The sequence below is a fragment of the Asparagus officinalis genome, chromosome 5 (assembly GCF_001876935.1).
Source record: "Asparagus officinalis chromosome 5, Aspof.V1, whole genome shotgun sequence".
Lineage (NCBI taxonomy): Eukaryota > Viridiplantae > Streptophyta > Magnoliopsida > Asparagales > Asparagaceae > Asparagus > Asparagus officinalis.
The window spans coordinates 24511885-24532541 of record NC_033798.1 but is presented as its reverse complement, the minus strand read 5'-3'; the positions used below and the strand labels follow the sequence as shown (position 1 = coordinate 24532541).

Here is a 20657-nt window from a genome sequence, read left to right as displayed (position 1 = left end):
GGTCAAAATGGGTCGGATGAAAGTTGAACTAAATCTGATAAGAAAACCACAGCTAAAGAAACAGTATAGGCAGCTGGTGACAGAAGAAGGTAAGATCATTGGCTAGGAATTTGATTTCAGGATGTAAGATTAGAATTGATTTAGGGATTGAACCTAATAGATCGAATCTATATCTCCGATACTATGTTAAGTTGGTATTGAAGAGAACTTGCAATTTTATGATAAGATTTACATGGTATACATACACAAACAGTAGCCCACACTAAGAGCACACTATGAGGCGGCTAGGAGGCGGCTGAGGCGCCTATACAAATATAGGACGGCTGACGGATCATAATGTTATCTAGCAATTGAGTTGTCGCTGAAGTTGTTTCTTTTCTTTAGGTGTTTTTTTTGTTTTTTTTAGGGGGGGGGGGAGCACACTATGAGGCGGCTAGGAGGCGGCTGAGGCGCCTATACAAATATAGGACGGCTGACGGATCATAATGTTATCTAGCAATTGAGTTGTCGCTGAAGTTGTTTCTTTTCTCGTTCTATTATTTCTATACCTAGAGCTAAAATTCTCAATAATTATTATCATGGTTTGAGGCGTATCATCGAATATTCTAACCACCTCTCATCCGAGAAAAAAACAAACAAACTTCATTAATAAGCTGGCCTATATTTATGGAATGCTTAAATTTGGTGATACCATCAACTTAGATAGGCTCTTGCTTGAGACAATACTTGATTCTATAAGTAATATCGAATCATTAAAAAGGAGTTACACTGTCGATCGAGATTATGATAGAATCATCTCTCAATCACGTGTATTTCCTTCACGTTAGAAGGTCCTCATTTTTTATTGCATTAACTCATTCATTAATTGGTATGGATAAAAAGCCTAAGAAATTCAAAACTATTATTAAATAAATATGAAGATAGAAGCACTAGGTATACGTAGTTCATGCTAATTTGTATTGACAGCTGGTGTCAACTTTTGGGTTCATCTTGTTAAGTTTTTATAGATTGATCGATCCGTCATAATTGTCTCCATAATTTTGTGGATCAACTGTCAACCTAATAAAAGTTCTGCACTCAAATATCTGCGCATTCTATATACGGAGATTAACATAATTAAATGGTTTGGCATGCAGTTTGTCTATTAATGGTCCACAGTGAGGAGAGGCCATTTAAGTCATAGCTTGAATATGAAGAGTAATAACAAATTTTCTATCCTCATTCATATATAGATATATTCCTTGATATTTTTTCCTCTTACTAATACATATGGGTTCCTTGTCAGTTACTCATTACCCCTTTAGTCATCGATCACATGCAGCTCAAATTTGCATGCAGTGAATTAACCCATTTATATCACCTTTGCATGTGAACACTGTGGTTAGATGCTTATTATATATTTGATATTTGGGACTTAATTAGGTAGCTTTTTTTTGTGCTTCATGTTGAAATAGTTGTAGTGATATTCAAGAAAAAAAGAGGAAGAAAAAACCCTAAGCCTAATTAAATCGTTCTCGCACGTTTCTCTCAATTCTCTTCAACATGGCGACATCCTTTCACTCTGGCTTTCTCATCTTCGTCCTTGCTATCTTCATTCTTGTCCAGATGACCACCACCAGCTCAACCGCGACGTTGGCATCCATGCATTCGGGGGCTTTGGAGGTAAAATTTTCATTGAATTTAGTAGGTTTGTGGCTTTTGATTTTATTGTGGATGTATAAAAAAGCTAAATGTTAAAACATAAGCAAGGACACATTTTTTAGCGTAAGGTACATTTTTCACAATCTAATTAGTTTCTGATATGCCTGTTAGATATATGAATTCAGGCTCTTTTGGTGACTGATTTTTCTCTCCAATATCATTTAAAATATATATATAAAGGAAATGTTATTTAAGAACTTAAGAACTGCTAAAATTTTTAGTAGAACATCAGTTGGAGGCAAATTTGAGAAGAGATGACCATTCCAAGGAATGTTATTGGAATTAAGCAGGTTCCATTTTTTATTACCTCTGAAGTCTTCTTAATAGATTTTTATAGATACCTTTTTAGTGTGTTTTTTCAATTTTAAGTTTAGTTGTATTTTCCTTTCGGGTTTAATTTGGTTTTCTTAGATAGTATTTTTGCCCAATGTAAGAAATGCTAAGCAACTTCTATTAATTAAAGAGACCGGTCGGGTTTAGGGCAGTGCGTTTTTTAGGCTAAACATCGACTATAAAACCGCGTTAACTTTGGGCAATTATCACGTAACCCTCAATGGCTTTTAAACTATTAGAAAACTCTGTTTAACTGTAAGATTTTATCAATAAGCCCACTTCAACTTTGAAATTTTATGAGAAACCCATTCGAAAGATATCTCTTTTAAAGTGGTTTTATGACAAAATTCAATGTTAATGAGGGTTTTCTGATGACCCCTAAACTAAGGGAGGATTCTATGATATTTTCAAATTTATGCAGGGTTATACAATAATTGTACATAGTAAATGTGTGGTTTTCTGATATTTAGCCTTTTTTTTTTCCCGTTACTCTCTTTGGGCCTGCTCGGCCACTGTTTCAATTTTTATTTTTTAAACAGAAAGTCAAAAACGTTTCAGTGAACAAGAAGTAGGGCCATCAGACATAAAGTATATTTGTGGGGAGCTTTTCATGGGCCGGATCGTGAAATTTAACATGGGTTACTGGACTTTAATTTTAATCTTTTTTTTTATTTTTCATGGGCCGGCCTATAGAGCTTCTAGTGTTTATTAATTTTCACTCGAGAACGTCATTGTCTTTGCTATACTTTGACCCGAATGTTCCACGCAGACGTTGATTGTTGCTCAAGATGGGAGCGGGAACTTCACGAAGATTGGGGACGCAATATCGTTCGCTCCAAACAATAGCAATTACCGAACAATCATAAAAGTCAAAGCAGGAATATATTATGAATATTTGGAGATCCCCGAGAACAAACCAAACCTCATGCTGTATGGAGAAGGGAGTAATGTTACAGAAATCAGAGGGAACAGAAGTGTCGGTGATGGCTGGAAAACTTTGTATTCTGCAACTGTTGGTTAGTAACCTTTTCAATTGTGCAGAAAATATATCGTAGTCACTAGATATTATAATTTCTGCAGTTTTTCATTAGGATTAACTTTGTGGTCTGACCATACCTCCATTAATTCCAGCTGTCTTAGGCAAAGGCTTTATAGCCCGATACATCTCTTTTATCAACACGGCTGGCGCATCTAAGAACCAGGCCGTGGCACTGCGGGTCGATGCCCAAATGGCCGCGTTCTACCGATGTGCGATCGACGGGTACCAAGATACTCTTTACGCACGCCTTGGTCTCCAGTTCTACCGTGAGTGTGACATCTCCGGCACCGTCGACTTCATCTTCGGTGACGCAACAGCCGTCTTTCAGATGTGCAACATCTACGTCAAGTTACCGGCATCAGGACAGTCTAATACCATCACAGCACAAGGTCGTAAAAATAAAGACGATATCGGAGGCTTTTCGCTTCAAAACTGTTCCGTTCTACCGTCACAGGAGCTCGCTGCTAGTAACGCATCGGTCAAGACGTTCTTGGGTCGACCGTGGAAGACCTACGCAGTGACCGTATACATCAAATCTTATTTGGACAGCATAGTCGACCCAAGCGGATGGATGAAGTGGTCCGACGGGGACGACCCCGCCATGTATAAGGTGTACTATGGTGAATATGCTAATTATGGTCCAGGAAAGGGGACACAGGACACGAGGATAAATTGGCCGGGATTCCACTGGATGGAATACGAGGAAGCAAGAAACTTCAGCGTTTCTCGATTTATCAAGGGTGACGAGTGGTTGCCTTCTACATCTATCCCTTTTGATGACGGTATTTGATGCTTTGAGCTTGATGATGGATTGACTTAATTAACTTCTCTCAATTTGATGGATTGATGTGTGATCTTTTGTTGTTTTAGCAATTTGTTGAGTACATAGATCTCACTGTAAGTTTAGAAGAAAGAATACTTTGTTTGGCGTTGTGAGATTGATTTTCATGTAGCTCTAATCATGTTTTTCACCCTTCTGAATGGATACAGAAAAAGAAGGTAATTAAGCTCCCATGTATGTTCTCATTTTGTTGCTGATTAGTTTAATTTTTTTTGTTAGTTGTTTGAAAATTGGCTATCAAATGGAAGGAATATATTAAACCAAGGACTACTGGATGGTAAATTTGAAGGTTTCTTTTTCATCTCTACGTGCTCAAATTAATCTATGGTTGCCAAATGTTGTACTCTTGGTTAACGTGCATACGTAATATTTGCCATACATCAATATAGGTGTATAATATTTTAGCTAAATTTTATTTGAGTCATTAAATTTTAAAAGGCATCAATAAATATCTCTAATATCCTTTTTGTCATCATATTAGGTTATTTGAGTCATTAAATTTTAAAAGGCATCAATAAATATCTCTAATATCCTTTTTGTCATCATATTAGGTCCTTCTTAAACTTTTTTTGTTAAAGGCATCAATAAATATCTCTAATATCCTTTTTGTCATCATATTAGGTCCTTCTTAAACTTTTTTTGTTAATTCTTGTTAATGATGTTGCGGGAGCTTTTATCTGACGCAATTTTATTTGCAGAGTGGACTGCTATTGATCTGAAAGTTTTCAAAATTATAAATAACCCACTAAAATTTTACAAAAACCCGTGAAAAAGTTAGAAAAATTCCTCGAAAGCTTCAGAATTATAAATAGCTACTGCATCTTTACAAATAATCCTTAAAAGTTTTAAAAATTGTAAATAACCCTCTAAAACAATTACAAAAAGACCCCTAAAAGAGTTACAAATAATATATGAATGTTTCAAAAATTGCAACCCTAGGATTTTTACGAATAGCGCTCCTGCCCCCAGTGATATTTTACATACAATACATTCAAAGTTTTGAAAATTTGTAGTAGGAAAGTTTTAAAATTTTCAAATAAAACTTCCTAAAATTTTACGTACAATGCACTCAAAGTTTTGAAAATTAGAATTAACCAACTTAAATTTTACAAAGCGACCCTGGAAAAATTTACAAGAAGCGTCTAGATAAAATTTTCTAGTAGTCCACTGAAAAATTTTCAGTAGGCTTTAAATAAAATTTCTGGTTGTTATTTGTTTTTCAAATCTTTTGCGAGGCTATTTGTAAACATTTAGGACTTTTTGAAATTTTGGGTGGTTGTTTGTAACTTTTGTTTTTTGAAAATCTTTTTGGGGTTCATTTATAATTTTTAAAACTTTCAGAGGAAAACCTATCCACTTAGAATCCCAATGAACAAAGAAAACTAAGAATGATAAAGGGCTTTGCTACAGGGACACAAAATATGGGACCAATATCCCAATGAACAAAGAAAACTAAGAATGATAAAGGGCTTTGCTACAGGGACACAAAATATGGGACCAATAAGGGGTACAAAGTGAGGTGTTCCCCTCCTATTGCATAATGGGCTGGTCATCATTAACGATGACCAGCTCATTATGCAATAGAAGGGGGACACCTCACCTGTCCCTCCTGTTGGCCCCATATTTTGGGTCATTAGGGAATTTCAATTATAAAAAGGCCTGCCACGTCATCAATAATTAATTGAAATTTTTTAAAAAGACCTAACATTATGAGAGAGAAAATGTTAGGAATATTTATTAATGACTTTAAGTATTTAAGGACTCAAATAAAATTTAGCTAAAATATTAAGGACCTATACTAATGTTTTGACTAATATTTTTGCTGCACATTGTAAATCATGTAATGATATTGTTTCTATATATATTAGAGCTTATTTTAATTTAAAAATGCAGCTAATTTTGTGACAAATGTGGGGATGCTGTATAAATACCAATGCTGTTTGTTGGAACGGTAATAACTTTGATGAAGCTTGTGCTTATAAAGATTGTTTCTATGGCCTCTTGCATTCAATAATGAAGGGTGTTTGAGAGAAGTTGCATTTTCTTTTTTCTTGTTGATGTCCTCCCCTCTCTACCCAACTTGGATAATTGTATGAGTGATATTGCCAAAAGATCTTTGTTCTCATACGCTAGCCCCTCTCATTTACTGCGGCTGAAAGCCTCTTCACTGATAACCTTGTTAGTTAATTGACAATAATTAGCATTTGCGGGTGTTTTTGGTAGATTAATAATATGGTGATCATGGTGAGATAAAATCTTATCATGAGATGGACTAATCAGCTCATCATATTCATGATCTGTACTGTGCTTATTGTTTAGGACATCATCGTCAAATTTTTACATAGTTTAAAGTACTCTAGAATGTGAATCAAACAAGTTTAATATGTTCATGTTTCAAATATCTTAATAGCCATTCATTTTGCACATACCTAAAATAATAATTAGAACTTTTAAAATGATATAATTTGTTTTATATATTGATAATGGTGAGTGCAAATCACGATGGACAGTGCCAATCATCACTCTGGATAAACCTATAGAGTCATCTCTAGAGGTGTCCAAATGAGCATTGGGCTCAAACCCGGTCTGGCGCCTGGCCTGAGCCTGGGAAAAGCTCTGATATTCCACGCCGACTGAGCCGTGGGCCCGAGTCCGGGTCGAGGTGGTGAAGCCCGATCCGGGCCCGGCTCGACACTGTTTTTACAAATAGTCCTTAATATTTTCCGAAAGCTTAAGATTTATAAATAGCTACTGCATTCTTACAAATAGTCCTTAAAAGTTTTAAAATTTACAAATAACCCTCTAAAACTTTTACAAGCTCCTGTTTATTTTCCTTGATATATATATATAAATATTGTTCATGAGTTTTTCAGTTGAAACCCTAGCAATCACCGAACTCCCCTTTAAACCCTAATTTGATTTTTAAGGAAGATTCAAAGGCTTTGGAGTGAGATTTAGGGTTGTTTTCGGCTTTTGGTTGAGGGATCTACCTTGGATTTGCATCTTACACGTTTTTTAATAAGTTTTAGGTGAGTTTCATCTCTGCTAATCTCTCTCCCTGTTTTAAAACGTTTTTAAAGAATTTTTAATAAGTTTTATAGAGCCTAATTGATTAATTTGTGTATAAAAAATAAATGTTTTATACTATATGAATAAAGACTAGGTCTTTTCATGTTAAAGAGATTAAGAACGAATTTACAGAAGTGTTTCAAGATTTGAAGATGATTAAAAACGTTGTTTATCTGAATTTAGATGATTTGTTCTTTGTTTTGAGTTTTCATGCATGATTGAGGGTTTGTATATTATTTATTATGCAAATAATCATGTTTTATATGTTGGAGCTGTTCCCAGATATGTTAATCTATTGTTTGTAATGTTTCATGCAAGTTTCCTATCAATTTAAACAGGTTTAAATCATGAGATCACGACACGAACAACACAGTGCAAAAACCTATAATAACTGGAATTTTTGTGTTCGGTCGACCACACTTACGTCCTAGGCAAAAGCACGGTCGACCGCCAACCTATTTTTTAGGCCTGTGCATGTTTATCCTTCTATGTTTCAAATTTGGAGAGAGTTTCTCGATCTTGTAATGTTGTATGATGATGTTTAGAGTTACTTAACACCTGGAATGTTGGTGAACTCCAGATATAGACACGTACACCGAGATATATGCACATACACTGAGTTTATGTTGTTTTGACATGTATTGTCGAGATTGATGACACACGCTAAGTTGATGGAAGTGAATTAACACATGATATTTCAAGTACCCGGAATAGGGAGATAAAACCTATTGCCGCAGAACGATTGAGTAAGAACCTTATAAAAGTATTGTTATTTCAAGTACTCGGAATAGGGAGATAAAACTTACTACCGTAGAACGATTGAGTAAGGAAGTTAAACCTTACAAAAGTATCGTTATTTCATGTAGCTAGATTAGGGAGATAAAAGCTATTGCCGTAGAGCGATTGAGTAAGAATCTTACAAAAGTATTGCTATTGCACGTGAAGATTCATATACATATATTTACATTACAGTTGTAGTTTTGCTGCCATGTTAGATTACCCATGAGTAGGGTACATCCTTTGATTTGAGGCATATATGATATGGCCTATGATGATTATGAGTTGGGTGATATTCTTTTATTATTACGCTGACTACTCGAGGGTAGTTTGAGATATGATATTGGTTCTATATAGTTGAGGTTTGGAGTACTTTCTTTTTAGTGATGTTTTCATTCATAGATTTGGAATTGGTATTTAGGAATTCACAATTTGAAACATGGTATATACATGAGGGTTTCCTTGTTTGGATTATTTCGCTCGACGTACTAATTCTCGTATTGTGGATTTCTAAATATCAATCTCTATTTAGAGTTATATGAATGATCTTATACTTTTATGTATTGACTCTATTTTCTTATATACTCTTACCCCTTCCCCTTGGGAGCGGTGGAGATTATCTCGCTAGCGCTTTGACGCTCATTGTTTTCCCTCTTTTTAGGCAGTGAGACCGACGCACGGAGAGTCACAGGTTGATGGGATTACATCTTAGATTCCATCTAGATATAATTATGTTTGTAGTTTGTTTCAGAACTCCACATTTAGTTTGATTGTCAGACTCTAGACTTATACTTCATTTTGTAGAGGCTGAGTGACTTAGTGAGATTTCATTTGATTCATTGTGTTGAGATGTATTTCACACTCAGAGATATTTTATTCTGTTTCAGTTGGGCTCATTTATTGATTATTTTTATACTTCTTCTGTGTATATCTGATTTTATACTACTACTATTATTTACCTATTTTGTATCTTCACCTATTTGTTGATTCCACCCGAGAGATAGTGACTGTGATGGTGAAACACGTCGTAATATGGTGTTTGGTGTTTGGCAGGTTTGACAATCCGGTTTTCACCTTAGACTGTAGTCTTGTGTGAACTCTGGGGTATCATAGTTGGTATCAGAGCTCTAGTTCCAATATCCTTAGGATTATCCCTCTGTCATATTATAGAGCTAAGATAGAGTTTTCTAGGAATCATGTATACAGTCCACCAGGAATTCCTAGTATGAGTGAGGATGTATTATATATATACGTGAAAATTACAATTTTATTTTATGATGAACTATTTGCTTTGAAGTATAAAGCAGTGGTGGATGATAAGTAATACTATTTTCCTATTAATATATGTTTTATTTTTATGCCTGAGATCCTATTTATTGCGTTTAATAAGCTCTACTTCTGAAATTATAGATGTCAGGAAGAGGACGTGGACGCATAGGTGCTCGTGCGTAGGGAACTGAGCCAGATGATAGAGATCCCGAGCCGAAGCAGGCTCCTCAGTACTTAGTGGATCATATAGCCCCATTGGTAGCTCGACTGACAGCTATTGAGGAGTAGCTAGCAGATCAGGCTTGGCAGGAGACTCCTATTCAGGAGGAGACAACCATTCAGGATGGGATACCGGAGGAGACATTGGTAGATACACCACCACCCTTAGTTGATGATGGAGCTGTTGAACATGAGGCTTAGCTTCGTTTGGTAGAGAGGTACAAGAAGTTAAAGGTATCAGAGTTTTATGGTTCATCGGATTCCATTGTTGCACATAAATGAAAGGAGGATGTGAGCAACATTCTGGATATGCTTAATGTAAATACTATGCAAAACCTGAGGCTAGCAGCTTTCAGCCTCAAGAGTGATGCAGGAGTATGGTATCGGTTCCGTTTTACTCCAGAGCAGAGGATGAAGTCTTCGTGGGAGACTTTTGTATACTTCTTCGACGAGCAGTTTGTATCGGTTGCAGTGAAAGACAGAAAGGAGTTACAGCTAGCTAAGCTTGAATAGGGGGATATGTCCATGACGGATTTTGAGAGTAAATTCATGAAACTACTTAGATTCACGAGCATGTGGCACACTGAGGAGAGGCAGGCTTAGATGTTGATGATGGGACTTCGCCCAGGATTACGATGATATTTAGTATCTCGGAGGTTCCGTTCAGTGCGGGAGGTGGTAGATGCTGCCATGGCTCAGGAGACAGACACAACTATATTCCTTAATGGCAAGGATGGCAATGTTAAATCAGGACAGTCTGGGGATAAAGGTAAAGGTAAAAGACCTTTTACAGGCTCAGGAGGGCCCCAGCAGTAGGATAAGGGCCCACATCAGCAGGGTCCCCATAAGAAGGGACATCAACAGGATCAGAGGGTGCAACAGCATCAGGGTGCAACAGCATCACATATTTCGGGGAGCTTGTTTCAAATGCAACAAGTTCAAAAACAGAGCAGTAGAGTGCCGTAGCACACCCATAGCAGGTTAGCAGGGCAAAAACCAGCAATATCAGTAGAACCGCGCTCAAGGTCACTGTCAGGTCCAACAGTTGAGGATTGAGGTACCACTAGAAGTCCCGAGGATTGGGGGACACGTGCGAGCAATTCAGGAGATCCAGTAGGGACAGATAGTCCCCTACATTCCAGGCGATGCAGTGTAGCAGTCTTCGGCTACTGGTAGAGTATATGCAGTTGTCCCTCGCGAACATAGTGCGAGTAGAGCAATGGTGGAAGGTACGTTCCTTGTGAACTCCTTCCTAGCACATATTCCTTTTGATTCTGGCGCTAGCGCAACCTTTAGATATTCCACTATCTGTGTCTACTCCTTTGGGAGAGGTGTCTCTTTTAGAGAGTGTTTGTAGGAGATGTGTTGTCATCTTGGATAATTCTGAGTTCGTGATCGACTTGATCGTGCTGCGTATGTCTAAGTTCGATGTTATTCTTGATATGAATTGGTTATCTTCCTACCATGTGAGTATCGACTATTTTACAAAGACAGTCAGCTTTCTAGCTTATGATGGATCTGAGTTAGTAGTGGAAACCTCTAGAGGCAACCAGTTTGCAGAGTCATTTATGGCATACATCGAGGAGGTGATGTTGCGGGATCGGGGCGTAGATTTGAGCGAGATGCGAGTGGTCTCAGAGTACTAGGATGTCTTCCAGGACATACCAAGTTTACCTCCAGTGAGAGAGGTTGAGTTTTGCATAGAGTTGTAACTAGGCACCTAAATGTGTTAGACCCTAGGGGGGGTGATTAGGGTCTTATGCTAATCTAATCCGATTTAAATACCAATTAAAATTAATTAACAAGTTATTCTTGCAAGATAGATGTACAAGAGTTATAAGCAAGAATAAGCTATATGAATAAAGATATATATCCTATATGATAAATATAGTATGGGATATATGCAAGGATATACAAATTAACACAAGGGTAAAATAAACATAAACAAGATAGTGGGCAAAGAAAATAATGAGACAATGGCGATATGAGCAATGACCACAAATAAGAATAAACGCCAAAGCACATTCAAACACAATCAAATGATCACGGAGTTCGGACCTTCCGTCCTACGTCTCCGCTCCCTACTCCCGAGGAGAAATCCACTATCACAATCCGGTTTGGAAGCCGGAACTTCTACACACTCGGTTTTCTAGCTAACCGAAAACTCTACAACTCACACTCTTGCAAACCCACTCTACACCCTTACAAGTATTGGACCTAGCCGTGTCTCCCTCAAGTGCTCGGTTACAATCTCTCCCTAGGTTTGTCAACTGATGCCACTCCTCTTGGGACGATCCCCGACTCTCACCACACACTCCTCTCGGTGTACAAGTGTATTACAAAGTGTATCTCACAATAAGCACAAATACAACAAATGATTGTTCTCTAATATGGATGAGAACAAAATGAAAGCTCAAACTCAATGTTACAACTCTCACCAACCCAATTATATTATGAATGCAAATACAATAAGCTCATGTGGGTGTGTGTAAACAATGAGTGAAATGAAATCTAACTTAATAGCAAACTAGCAATAATAATAATATGAAAATCAATAAAATTGCTAGATAAAAGTGTTAGAAAACTTCTCTATGAATACAAAGGAGAGGATGAATAAGATTGAGAATAGATCCCTCAATTTGCAATGAAAGCTTCCTCCTTTGTAAACAAAAACCAAGCTTAAACCAAACACAAAAACAAGCTTAAACCCTTGTTAAACCCTTGTTTAAAAACTTCTTTTTCTTGTTGAGAGAACTAAGGTGTAAGGGGATATTTATAGAAACCCCAAAGCCAAGAGATATCCAAGAAAAGACCAAAAAACCACTTAGCAACGGCTCTGAAAACTACCCGTTAGAAAACAATCATTAATACGACGGGGTCGACCGCGGCGGTCGACCGCGAGCAATAAAACAACAAAAAAAAAGCAGGCTTAGAACAGCGACGGTCGAACCGTGGGTCGACCAGAAATTTTTGGAAAGTAGGGCTTACGGTCGACCAATCGATAGTCCGATCCCGAGCCAACAAAACATATTCTGAGTTCTGAACTCATGACGGTCGACCGTGGCGGTCAATCGCGAACTGATACTCAGGAAAACATGTTTTGAAAGCTGAAATGTTGATTTTAAAACCCTGTTTAAAAATATCAAATAAATTCCAAAAAATATAAACCTTTGAGGAATGATTGTAGACATGATAATAAACATGCTACAATGACTGGTTTTCAAAAAGGACTTCCCAAATAAAAAATATCATCATTTTACAAAATAGGCCAAAACATGAAAATGTAAACACATGAGTTTGATGTTTTGACCTAAACCAACTTTTGAAACTTTACAAAATAATTTTATAGACTTGAAGAAAGATGTAAAATATTGTTATAAAGTCTATAAATAATGAATGTAGTATTTTATCAAAAAACACATATAATGCACTAAAACATGATTTCATTAAACTAACTAAAATTGATATTGATGAAATCATATATATGCATGTAAGTATGAAACACAAATATGTTTTCTAATTATATTCAATTTTTTTATAGTAAAACTTGAAAACTATTAAACCAAAACATATATGTATATATATAACTATATATATACAAAACCAAAACATGTATGTGTGTATATGATTGAGCTTAAAGTACTAACACACATAATATAAACTCCTAAAACATGTATGTGTGTATATGATTGAGCTTAAAGTACTAACACACATAATATAAACTCCTAAACTAAATTACTCAAGCTTTATTGGTCTTTAATATGCTTGACTTGGTAATCTTGCGGATGAAGCTTGAACTTAATCTTTAATTTTGAATTTCAAGGCTTCAACCTGACATTCCGCCAACCTCCATTAGATATGATCGTTGAAGCTCTATTCCATCCATCCTCCAACTCGTTGTTTGCCTAAAATAAATACGAAAACACAAACACTAGACAAATAATATTAGAAGTAAATTGTTTGTTAAACATCATCAAAACAAGAAGGCCAACAATCTCCCCCTTTTTGATGATGACAAACAATTTATAAAAAGGATATATGCATGAAAGGAAATGAATATACAATGTATAATATATCATGCATATAAACAAGAAAGAATATACTCATAATATTTCTCCCCCTTTGACAACATCAAAAAAGGGGACAAAGGGATGAAGAGAGCGAAAGCTCCACCTATCAATATGCATGGGTGAGTGTACCACATAGAAAGATATAGGGATTGCTCCCCTAGCAAAATGCCTTAATGAATATATACAATGAATGCTAAGGCATACATATGTGAGCAAGCAAGAAATATGCTAAATACAACTCACATACAAAAAGACAATGAGAACACATATAAATATGTTAATATGAAAGAAGTGTCTCATTAACACAAAAAAATATAAAAACCATATAAAAGAATAGATTTATGAAATCAAAAGAAGAGGAACATGAGAATCATGCAAAAAATTTTCAAATATGCAAAAAATTTTCAAATGAAAACAAATCAACCAAAAGAAATCATAAATCAAAGTTTAAATCCAAAAACCCAAAATCAAATCATCATTGATTCAAAAATCAAGAGAGGCAACTATATATAGCTCTTGAGCTGGTATCAACCCATATAAACATTTTAGCACCCGGTAAATAAGATTTGGGAATAAACATCCAATAAATCCGGAGGGTTATATAAGTACAAACCTCTCATCAAAACGAAACCAATAATCATGAAAACAAAAGAGTTTGACCAATAAAAGGAATTGTTTTCATAAAAGTTTAAAATACATTTTTCAAAACCAAGAAAAAGAAAAATAAAAATACTAAAATTCTTGGCTTAAAATTTATTTTGGCACCCAAGTATTCTTGGTGTCGGTTTGTTTAAGGACATGACACCTATCATTAAAGCTCAAAGCCTTAGGGTTATGAACCCTCTTGGGCATATGTGATGCATTAACACGGTCAAAGCAATAATCACTCAAATGACCATTTCGATTGCAATTTGTGTAATGAAAGAGATCCATTTGCTTATGTTGACCAAACGGTTGTGCACGGGACTCATTTGCAAAAATAGATTGTTCTTTAAAATTATTTTACAAATGGGAAACTCTCTTCAAATCAAAACAAAACTTGGTCAAATGACCAAGTCTACCACAATGATCACACTTAAACTTTTGTGGTCTTTTAAAATTATTTGGAAAAAGTGAAGTCTTTTTCGAATCATAGCAAAATTTTGCTAAATGGCCAAAACGTCCACAAAGATCACATTTAAACACATTAGCATGTTTCTGATGTGCATGATAAGCATATGCATGTGTATGTGATGAAGAAGCTACATGAGATGCACAATGAGCATTAGCATTATTATGTTTGTGTGCATCATAGCAAAATCTAGCAAGATGGCCTTTACGATCGTAAATTGTGCATTTGTAGACTTTGCTATATATATGTGCATAGTGAGTGGATGATGACTTAGACTTGGCACACATATCCATAAGCCTCTTATGATTATTAATGCATGTTTTCAAAGTTGAATCTAAAGATAAAATGCATTTATTCATAGGATTCAAATCTTCATTTTTAGGCACATATGTATTTTTAGAAGTAGAACATAAATAGTTATTTATAAAGGAAGCAGTATCATTTTGTATGTTCTCTACTTCTAACATGGTATTATTTTTGTCATGAGTCAAGTTAGTAATATTCAATTTTAAATTTTTATTTTCCAAATTTAACATATCATTGTTTTCTTGAAGAGCAATACTTTCTTGAGAAATGATATCAAATTTGGAAGCTAACTTCTCATGATCAGATTTTAAATCTTCATGCTTGCTTTTTAAATCAATAAAATCATTTTGCAATTTGTTAAAGGCATACAATAAATTTTCACTAACACAACCAAGTTCATCACTAAATAAATTATTATTGGTTTTGAACTCGCAAACCTCACTAGAGCTATCGCCTAGTGTCCATGTGCATAATGCTCCATATAAACTTGAAGCCGGATCCTCCAAAGCTTGTCGGATCGCCTCCAAGTCCCCTTGATGTGATTCAATAAATTTTCATAAGGTGTAAGCACTATCAAAAGAATCAAGCTTATTAGACATAAATGTATCAAATGCATTTAATAAAAATTCTAACATAAGCTTGTTCATAATAAACATCTTTTTATCATGTTTGCTCCACTTGGATTTCTCTAACATGGGCACAATATAAGCACAATTAATGATTTCCCATAAATTGATATTTTTAGATTGATCAAATATTTTGAACCTAAAACACCATTGAGCATAGGGGAAAACATTGAATTTAGGAGCAATACTAGAATCATAGCCTAAACAAGATGCATCATTCATATCCATGATTTGTAAAAATATGCAAGCAATATACAAATGTAATCAAAACAAGATTAGCACAAAAAGATAACTTAGATCTTTAACTCAAGGCGATTAGACCTTAAATCAAAGAGCACCAAGCTCTGATACCAATTGTTAGACCCTAGAGGGGGGGGGGTGATTAGGGTCTTGTACTAATCTAATCTGATTTAAATGCCAATTAAAATTAATTAACAAGTTATTCTTACAAGATAGATGTACAAGAGTTATAAGCAAGAATAAGCAATATGAATAAAGATATATATCCTATATGATAAATATAGTATGGGATATATGCAAGGATATACAAATTAACACAAGGGTGTGTAGGCGTTAAAAATTGCCTATAGGTCCTCAAACACAGTTCAAGACAAGGAGAAAACGATAAACGTTATTATCTAAGTCAAGGGAATTTGTCCGACATCAGTAAGTGTATGAAATGGATCAATAGAGTGCACAAGTCAGCGAAGCGATAAAGCATACACAAAACAAGGGAATTGGAAGAACCTCGAATCGTGAAAATATCAAAAAGATGAATGAAACACCATTCGGAGGCCCGTGTAGGCATGAGTCACCAATTGGTGGCTCGCACCTATGCGAGCCACCAAATGGTGGCTGAGCCACCAAATGGTGGCCGAGCGCCCCCCCCCCAGGCGAGCCACCAAATGGTGGCTCGCACAGTCCCGAGCCACCAGGATTCTTATTGAGTACAAAACCTCCCTAAACACAGATTTCGATGATTTTTAAGGATTCTTTCGTCCCAGAACCTCCCCAATCGTTTTGAGGTTATTCCTAGACGCGTTTAAGTGGTTATTAACTGCAGATAACGTTTAAACACAAATTCTTATTCGAAAGGACATCTCCAAAAGTCTATAAATAGAAGCCTAGGGTCTTCTTTTAAGAGGATCTGAAATTAAGAAGGCGAGGTGCTGTCAAATTGTCCAGCTAACCATGAATTTCAGAGGAGAGTTATTAGATCTTGGCGAACACTTTCATAAAGAAAGCCCTTCGAAAGGTTTGTGATTCATTCCCCTTCGTTCCTCCGGATTAAACTTGGTTTTAATCTCGAGAAGAGTCACAATCTCGCTTGGTCGTGATTGTCGCTTCTGTAATTGTTTCCATCATGAAACAAGAGCGTAGTTATACTATCAATCGGATTTGATCTGCGGCGGTCCATGGACTAACGCATCCCCGGTACAGGCAAAGATCCCACGCAAAGTAGCGGGAGATAAACTACTGCTGTGTTTTGTTTGATAAAGTGGTAATCTTTATTTTTCATTGTAAGAAGGTCTTATAAAAAGATCAACTTTTCTTTCACTTTGAACTTGTAATCGATAAACGGTGTAACATGTTTGAAAGCAATGGAAAAGGTGACTTTTGTCACAAACAAACTGGCGACCACAGTGGGAGCCGACAGCTTTTCTGCCAAAGCTGTAGTGTCGCAACCAAAGATCATCATCCCGATCAACGAGGAGGTCGAATACGAGTTCGACCAAGCAAAGTATGAAGAATACTTATCCTCATCCTCCCAATCATCCTCCCCTCGCAGGAATAGGACAAACTCTACGAGGAAAGGTCGAGGACACTTGGATTTGAAGGTTCAAAACCAAGAACTTCATCCCGCAGCAGCTCAAGGCACACCTTGCAAAGCTGAAGCTGCTACTAAAAACGAGCCGACCTTATCCAAGAGGGCGCGTCAAAGACGGCGTCAACGCCTTGCACGTCAATTGGCCAAAGTATCCGAGCTAGTTGATGGAATCCATTATGAAGCAAATTTGAAGTCTAGAAGACATCAGCCACCACGACAGCGAACGGGTGACTGTTCCAAGTCAGCGGCGAATGAGTGGATCCCCGTTAAGAGGACACGTTCAACTCTTGAAGAACTGATCAAGAAGCGCCACGCTTTACTCGCGCACGCAAGAGTTCTGGTGCAAGAGGCTAAGAAATTGCAAACAAATCAAGCGGACAACAGACCGTCAAAGCCACGTCAAATCTGGAGACCGAAATCCAAAACGAAACCAGAAAAACTAGCTGTCTGGCTGCTGCTTGGCCAGGGCGAGCACATAACTGCTGGCTCGGCCAGGGCCGAGCCACTCACTGCTGGTCGGCCAGGGCTGAGCCATAACTGCTGGCTCGGCCAAGGCCGAGCCACCAAACACTGGCTTGGCCAAAGCGAAGTCACCAGCTATTGCCACGCCTCAGTAGCCGGTCCGAGGGCGCAGTTGTCTCTGTTTGTAGAAAATTCTCCTCCCGCGACCAGTTTTGAGTCTCCGACAGCTCCTGTTTTTGTTCCAGTGACTTCCTCACCTTCAGTAGAACCTCACGGCAGCGTGGATCTGTCCCGATTTAAAGTGGGTATTATGGATCGTCTCGGTCCTTTGCATAAAGATGAACCCCGTATGGTTCGTCAGACTGGGGGTCGTGCGCGATTCTCCAGTAAGTCAAGGATCTCTTTTACGGAGAAAGTACCAGTAACCACTCGCCATGGACTGCGGGTAGAAGTCCAAGAGCCTATTGATTCCTCACACGCACGAAGGCGTGTTTTCAAACGAGCGGCTCTTGAAAATAATGACAGGGCATTATATCCTCAAAGAGAGCCCTATTCATCGGAAGACAACGACGTTAGAATGGGAGAATTATGCCAGCATGAAATAGGTTACTCCGATAATTTTATCGATGAGTTGTACTATCTTACTGGGGGTATGAATAAATCTCGGAAGAGAAATACCTGGGAAACAGATTCTCGTTGTCCATGTACCAAACTTATTAAGACGGTATTGTCAGAGTGTAACTGTTCCAAGACCGCCTCGCAAAGGATTTCGGTGTTTGAAAGACTTTCTACAGAAACGCTGAGACACAAATCCCGACATTTCCATAAAAGAAAGCCGACCATTCAAGAACATGAACTCTCAGAACTCACGATTAACATGGCAGACAAAGGAAAATCCACGCAACGTTTCAGTCCAGAACCTTTCCCGCAAATATCCCAACGATTGACTCGGTTGCAAACCGGGGCTATTAGGCCTAGGGATTATAGGAGAATTCAGAGGGGACAGTCCTCAGATGACGAAACGTCAGACGCTAACTCTGCGATCGCTTCAGATGCCACTGTATTTAGTACAGGACAGAATCAAGAGTCATTCATGATCACTACTGAACAGATGGCTCAACTTCTCCAAGAAGCTTTGGCAAAGCAGAAAGATGACGTTAAAATCGAAATGGAGATGGCTGTGCAACAGGTTAAAGACTTACATGCACAACAACTTCAGCAGTTGACAAATCAGCGTGGTGAATCTAGTCGTCACCCGACTACTAATCAGATAGATAGCGACTCAGAAGTAGAGGAAAATATCAACGTCGAGGTTCCACCTGAGAATAAAAATACCGAAGGTATCCTTAACGCTGGGGGTGGTACCAATATTCATCCCCAAAATCGCCAGAAGAGAGAGGTAGGCGAAGACCTTAAGATGAAAGACTTGGAAAACAAAATCAATACTTTGATGTCTGCTCAAGAGGTAAAAAAGACTGACATTCCGTGTCCCTACCCGAGAGAATGAGACTCCATTCCATACCCACCGAAGTTCAGTTTGATTAACTTCACGTCGTTCGATGGGAGGGGTTTCCCTACCCAACACTTGATTTATTTCAAGTCCCACCTGGGGATTATTTCAGGCAATGAACCTCTGATGGTATGATCGTTCGTAGGAACCCTTCGTACAGCTACCTTTGATTGGTACCGTCGGCTTAAACCGGGAAGTATCAATACATGGGATGATATGGAAAGCATGTTTTTTGCTAATTTCTTCGACGATGACACCGAAGTATCGATCAGAACACTCTTTGAAGAGAAGCAGAAAGATGGAGAGCTCGTTGAGAACTTTGTTAAGCGCTTCCGGAATAAGGCAATGAGCTGTCAAGACCCGGTCACGGAGGAATTCATCCTCCAAACATGCCACAACAACCTTTCCTTAGACATACTAGAAGCTATGGGCACTGCCCCATCCAAAACATGGAAGGGGTTAAAGGTACGAGGAGAGCAGGCTGAACGCTTCCTCAAAAGGAAGAAAGCTGAAAGGGGACAAGGAGCAAATAATACCCAAAAACAGAACTTTACCCCCCCTGTGGTAAAGAGAAAGGACCGGCGAATACGGTAGACGCAAATCAGACATTTGAATTACAACCCCAACAGCAGCCGCAACAACAAGCTCCAAAGCAACAAACGCCTCAATGGCAACAACGACCTCCAAGGCAACAGAAAACTTCTGAGCCAAAATTCCTAAAGGAATACTCCTTCAAAGAAGATGAGGTCCCTGATATCTTCAAGTATTTACTGGAGAATAACAAAATTAAGCTGCCTCCTATTGCTGATCATGAAGGAGCGAAGAAAATTACAGATCCGTGATATTGCGCATTTCACAGAATAGTCCATCATCCTACGAAGTCGTGCTACACTCTCAAGGACAAGATTCAGGCCTTGATCGATGTTGGAATTATCACTCCGAAGCAGCCTAAAGAAAAGAAGGTGGGCGCAAACGCCGTTTCTGTTAGCTTTGGCTCGGTCCCTCTGGCATGGTTTCAGCCAGAACCCGTATATAAAGTACAAATGAAGACTGTCAACGATGATCCTTATGGACAACATCAAAAAGGACTCGTACAACACATCACTCCTAGCGGTTAAATTCTTTGTGTCCATCCGGACTTGTTAGAAGATGAGCAATGGGTAGTATTCTCATCTAAGAAGAAATACAGAGGTAAGGGCAAGACCTGCTGTCCCACCACAGCAATTCCTAAAAAAGATGATGAAGGTATCCCTACCTTATCACTTTATAAAGATGAACAAGAGGCTCTTGTTACTAGGGGTGGGAATGAATATCATTATAAATACCCCGAAACTTCTGACTCAAATGCCAAGACTTTAGCCGAACTGGGGGTGGTTACAACTCCCCCTACACCAGTTGAAAAAGCTCAACAGAAGTCAGCTAATAAGCAAAAACAGAAAGAATCTCAACCTCAGGAGACTCAGAACCCGAAGCAGTCTCGATTCAATCATCCGATT

At 37.7% G+C, this 20657-nt stretch overlaps 1 protein-coding gene across 1 annotated transcript; it reads left to right on the top strand.

Annotated features, from left to right (window-relative positions):
* On the top strand, nucleotides 1543–3877 carry LOC109841628 (probable pectinesterase/pectinesterase inhibitor 12). Its single transcript, XM_020410582.1, has 3 exons — nucleotides 1543–1662; nucleotides 2804–3050; nucleotides 3166–3877. Exons 1-3 carry the CDS (start codon nucleotides 1543–1545, stop codon nucleotides 3861–3863), a joined length of 1065 nt encoding a protein of 354 aa, XP_020266171.1. The 3' UTR covers nucleotides 3864–3877.

Excerpts from the sequence above, each read along its gene's own strand:
- LOC109841628 (XM_020410582.1), top strand. The coding sequence starts at position 1,543 with ATGGCGACATCCTTTCACTCTGGCTTTCTCATCTTCGTCCTTGCTATC. Across the intron at positions 1,663-2,803 it reads TGCATTCGGGGGCTTTGGAG|ACGTTGATTGTTGCTCAAGA; the intron begins GTAAAATTTTCA and ends TGTTCCACGCAG. Across the intron at positions 3,051-3,165 it reads TTTGTATTCTGCAACTGTTG|CTGTCTTAGGCAAAGGCTTT; the intron begins GTTAGTAACCTT and ends CATTAATTCCAG.